This window comes from Babylonia areolata, chromosome 15 (genome assembly GCF_041734735.1).
Source record: "Babylonia areolata isolate BAREFJ2019XMU chromosome 15, ASM4173473v1, whole genome shotgun sequence".
In the NCBI taxonomy this organism is placed as follows: Eukaryota; Metazoa; Mollusca; class Gastropoda; order Neogastropoda; family Buccinidae; genus Babylonia; species Babylonia areolata.
The window spans coordinates 19,929,608-19,935,273 of NC_134890.1; the positions used below are offsets into that span (position 1 = coordinate 19,929,608).

Below are 5,666 nucleotides of genomic sequence, written 5' to 3' on the forward strand. Positions count from 1 at the left end.
ACTAGCTCCTTCTGTCCCCTCCCCTCGCCCTTCCCCTCCCTCTCTCCGGTCTACAAGTTTCTCTGGCTTTCTGTCTGCATGTTTTGTCTTCCATTCTTCCATCATAAGTTTTGTCTTCCATCCCTCTCGATTAGAATGGTGCATGTGTTCACGTGAATGACGACTGCGAGAGCGCTTTGATTTTTGTCTACGCACAAGATTTTTAGCTGAGCCTATATAGATACCTCCTCCTATACCCCCTACTCCTCCTAGTCCTCTTCCTCCTTCTTCTATTATTATCATTATCGTTATTATGTGAAGTCGCCATGACGCCACCCATTAGAGGAGACCTCGCGTTGCTGCTGAGTTTCTTCGGTGCCGTGGTGTTCAACGCTGACTGTTGTGATTCAGCACACCCTGCCTCTTTTCCTCTCTCCCCCTACCCCATGTCAGTCTCTTCACTTCCTCCCTTCCTCATTCCCTAGTCCCCATCCCCAGCCCTCTGTCCTTCACCTCATAGATGAAGAAGAATGGAAACTGGGCCACTGTGGAGAATACATAGATGGAAGCCACGGCTAGCTTCATCCGGAAAGAGGTCACGATGCTTTGTACCTGAAAGAAAAACAACAACAATTAAACATAGTTTACAGCTCTGTTATCACCATTGTCAGTGCCATCACCATTGTCAGTGTCATCACTTTCATCAACGTCATCACAAGCATCAGTGTCATCATTTCATAATCATCATTGTCATCACCATCATTATTGGTGTGCATCACCTTCATCGTTAGCAACACTGGCATCATTATCATTGTCATAACCATCAGTGTCATTACCATTATCACTGGCATCACCATTACCATTGGCATCATAATCAGCATCATCATTATGATCACTGTCATCAGTGTTATCACCATCATCATTGGCTTCCTTCTTGTCATCACCATCATCGTTGTCATCTTCATCATTGTCATCACCACCATCATCGTCATCACCATCATCATTGTCATGATCATAATTGGCATCAATATCATCATCACCATGATGGCATCGCTATCAGTATTGTCATCACCAATGGCACCACCATCATCATAGCCATCACCATCTTTATTGGCATCACCATCGTGATTATCATCAGTGTCTCCACCATCGTCAGCGTCATCAACATCATCGTTGTCATTACCATAGTCATCGCAGTTATCATTATTATCAGCAGCAGCAGCAGCACTTGTAAATGTAGATTATTGTCTTCGTCGTCATCACAGCCGTCGTCGTAATGGTTCAAGCGCTCATTGTGCTTCTTAACGTTAAAACATTGTGAATAACTATGAGGTATTTCTTTCTTTTCTTTTTATCACGACAGATTTCTCTGTGTGAAATACGGGCTGCTCTCACGAGGGAGAGTGCGTCGCTACACTACAGCGCCACCTTTTTTTTCTTTTTTTTTTTCCTACGTGCAGTTTTATGTTTTTCCTATCGAAGTGGATTTTTCTACAGAATTTTGCCAGGAACAACCCTTTAGTTGCCGTGGGTTCTTTTACGTGCGTTAAGTGCATGCTGCACACGGGACCTCGGTTTATCGTCTCATCCGAATGACTAGCGTCTAGACCACCACTCAAGGTATAGTGGAGGGGGAGAAAATATCGGCGGCTGAGCCGTCCTAGGCGGACGCGTTACCTCTAGGCCATCACTCCACAGTTATCACTCCAAGTGACAGTGAGATCGTCTTCATCGTCATGTTCTTCATTATCTGTGCTTTTTATGCCAAAAATCATACTGGAAATCTGTGTTTCCATGTTGGCGGTTTTGTCTTTGCCTTTCTCGTTGTTATGTGGTGTTGTATGCAGTCGTGTACGTGTGTGTGTGTGTGTGTGTGTGTGTGTGTGTGTGTGTGTGTGTGTGTGTGTGTGTTGTGTGTAATGTGTGGGGAGTTTGAGTCATACAAGCGCTAAATTATTATGATTATCATTATCATCATTATTTTCATTAACATTGTGGTTACCACCATTATCATCATTATCATCCATTTCGATTTATTTTTCAGCGTACCCTCTATCGTGCTGTAATCGATTACACTTGAGGCCCTAATGCAATGCTTTTCGCTGTGACACACTGCTGTAGAAACCACTCGACTGTTGAGTCTCCACAGTGTGAGTGTAGTGCGCAGATGACTTGATATTTAAAATAATAAAATAATAAATTGTTGCTTATCATAATAACGCATCTGTTTTCTATCAGCCTTGACCACCACATCACCCCTGACCCTGACCCTGACCTTGAGGGGCAGGGTGACGGCCAGGCACCTCTCCAGGGTGATGAGCATGGTGAGGAAGGGGGTGATGTAGCTGAACACCCGGTTCACCATGTACACGTTGGGGATCAGGGCCGTCTCCAGCGTGCGGCCTGCCGTCACGTCCACGTGCGACACTAGACATGACGCCTTCCTGCATACAGTGAACAGTGGCGGGGGGGAGGGGAGGGGACAGTGCAGAGTCAGCAAGTGAGAACAAAAACTAAAATAATACAAAAGCGAAAGATGAAAAAGAGTCTAAAGACAGAAAAGAAAAGCGAAAACACACAAAACCACACACTCATTCGAATCTGTACACAAACATTTACGTCTACAAAAAAGTGGCTCACCGCTCGTCTGTATGGATCCAGGACTTTACCCTGAGGGAACTGTGGTCCAAAGCCCATTGTATTGCATTGTACTGTACTGTACTGTATTGTATTGTATTGTTTCTTGGTCACAACAACTTTCTGTGGGTGAAATTCGGACTGTTCTCCCTGTGAAGCGCGTATCACCACGGAGAAACGCTACCCGTTTTTTCTCTGCTGTTTCTGTCTGCAAGTGTTTTATTTGGTTTTACTGTCAAAGCGTTTGTTGTTTTTTCACATCATTTTGGCAAAGTCAGCTCTCTATTTTGCCGTGAGTTCTTTTACGCGCATGCGGGACACACGGGACTACCTCTCGAGGTCTAGTGGAGAGGAAGAGAAAATTCTGGCGATTGTGGGATTAGATCTCACACCTTCAGATTCTCTGGCTTCCTTGATGGACACACTACACCAGTAGAGGAGGGGGACAGAAAATTCTGGAAAGCGCGAGATTCGAACCTCGTCCCAAAGATGTGCTTGCTTCCTTGCATCCAAACTACTAGCAACCCGAGGTCTAGTGGAGGAGCGATAAAATTCTGGCGTCGTGTGTGCGTCTCGTTCCAGTACCTCCGGTTTCTCTCACTTCCTAGTGTGCAGACCACCAGTCAAGCTCTGGTGAAGGGTGAGAAAGCTCTGGAGAGTGTGGGATTATATCTTGCTCCCTCAGATTCTCTTGCTTCTTAGCGTCCAAACCACCACTCAAGGTCTGGTGGAGAAGGGGGGGAGGTGGACATTATGGAGAATGTGGGATTAGATCTTGCTCCCTCAGATTCCCCAGCTTTTTAGCGTCCAAATCACCACTCAAGGTCTAGTGGACGAGGTGGTGGGGGGTTCAGGCGAGTATAGGATTAACTCTCGCGCTCTCAGATTCTCTCGCTTCCCAGCGTCCAAACCACCACTCAAGGTCTAGTGGAGGAGGAGAGGAAGGGGGTGGAAATTATGTAGAATGTGGGATTAGATCTTGCTCCCTCAGATTCTCTAGCTTAGCGTCCAAACCACCACTCAAGGTCTAGTGGACCAGGTGGTCGGGGGGGTTCAGGCGAGTATAGGATTAGCTCTCGCGCTCTCAGATTCTCTCGCTTCCCAGCGTCCAAACCACCACTCGAGGACTACTGAAGGGAGAGACAATGAGACAAATCTGGAGAATGTGGGATTAGATCTTGCTCCCTCAGTTTCTCTCGCTTCCTAGCGTCCAAACCACCACTCAAGGTCTAGTGGAGGAGGGGGTGGAAATTATGGAGAGTGTGGGATTAGCTCTTGCACTCTAAGATTCTCTCGTTTCCTAGCGTCCATACCACCACTCGAGGTCTAGTGGAGGAAGGGGGTGGAAATTATGGAGAATGTGGGATTAGATCTTGCTCCCTCAGATTCCCAGGCTTTTTAAGCTTAGCGTCCAAACCACCACTTAGGGACTAGTGGAGGAGGTGGGGTGGAAATTATGGAGAATGTGGGATTAGATTTTGCTCCCTCAGTTTCTCTCGCTTCCTAGCGTCCAAACCACCACTCAAGGTCTAGTGGAGGAGGGGAGGGGTGTGGAAATTATGGAGAATGTGGGATTAGATTTTGCTCCCTCAGTTTCTCTCGCTTCCTAGCGTCCAAACCACCACTCAAGGTCTAGTGGAGGAGGGGGTGGGGGGTTCTGGCGAGCGTAGGATTAGCTCTTGCGCTCTCAGATTCTCTCGCTTCCCAGCGTCCATACCACCACTCGAGGACTACTGAAGGGAGAGACAATGAGACAAATCTGGAGAATGTGGTTGCTCCGCCAGTTTCTCTCGCGTCCTAGGGTCCAAACCACCACTCAAGGTCTAGTGGAGGAAGAGGGAGGGGGGGGGAATTATGTAGAATGTGGGATTAGATTTTGCTCCCTCAGATTCCCTAGTTTCTTAGCGTCCAAACCACCACTCAAGGTCCAGTGGAGGAAGTGGTGGGGGTTCTGGCGAGCGTAGGATTAGCTCTTGCGCTCTCAGATTCTCTCGCTTCCCAGCGTCCATACCACCACTCGAGGACTACTGAAGGGAGAGACAATGAGACAAATCTGGAGAATGTGGGATTAGATCTTGCTCCCTCAGATTCTCTCGCTTTCTTGCGTCCAAACCAGCACTCAAGGTCTAGCGGAAGAGGGGGGGGGGGTGGAAATTATGGAGAGAGTGGTATTAGCTCTTGCATTCTCAGATTCTCTCGTTTCCTAGCGTCCACACCACCACTCAGGGTGTAGTGGATGGGGGGGAGGGGAAGGGTGGGGGAGAAAAATCTGGTGTGCCCAGATTCTCAGTGATCTCTGTCTGTGACCTCTGACCCCTGCCTGTGACCTCTGACCCCTGAACTGACCTGGCGAACATGGTGAGGAGGTAGCAGAGGTCGGAGAGGGTCAGGCCCAGCAGAAGGACGTTGGTGGAGGTGTCCATGCCATGCACCATCAGCACCACCATGCTCATGGCGTTGCCGCTCACCCCCAGCAGGAACACCACGGGCAGTAGGTAGCAGTTCACCGCCTGCAACAGTCACACACACACACACACACACACACACACACACACACACACACACACACACTGCATGAACACCAAGGGCAATAGGTAGCAGTTCACACACACACACACACACACACACACACACACACACACACACACACATATATATATATATATATATATATATATATAGAGAGAGAGAGAGAGAGAGAGAGACAGACACACACACACACACAGCACGAACACCAAGGGCAGTAGGTAGCAGTTCACCACCTGCAGCAGTCACACACGCACAGAGAGAGAGAGAGCGCAAATACCACAGTCAGATTGTAGCAGTTCACTACCTAAAACAGTAACTAATTTATACAGATGCTAATAAAGCACATGTCTTCAGTGAGAGATACAAGCTCTAACGCTTTACAAATACAAGGGTCATTTACATTACGGGCTGCCTACCTGGGTAGAGCTGACAGAGCTGTCTTATTTTCTAAGCGCACAACATTCGTTTCTTGTGTCACTTAGTCAGGCTTTCACAGAGAGAAACAAGCCAAAATCTTTATT

At 47.6% G+C, this 5,666-nt stretch overlaps 1 protein-coding gene across 1 annotated transcript in view; it reads right to left on the reverse strand.

Annotated features, from left to right (window-relative positions):
- The window catches only part of LOC143290296 (uncharacterized), a 10,834-nt gene extending 5,765 nt beyond the window's left edge, over positions 1–5,069 (reverse strand). Inside the window, exons 1-3 of the mRNA XM_076599646.1 lie at positions 4,924–5,069; positions 2,243–2,423; positions 493–591 (exon numbers count right to left, since the gene is read on the reverse strand). Coding sequence (XP_076455761.1) covers positions 493–591; positions 2,243–2,423; positions 4,924–5,069 — 426 coding nt within the window. The remainder of the gene's footprint in view (positions 1–492; positions 592–2,242; positions 2,424–4,923) is intronic.
- Positions 5,070–5,666: the final 597 nt, after the last annotated feature.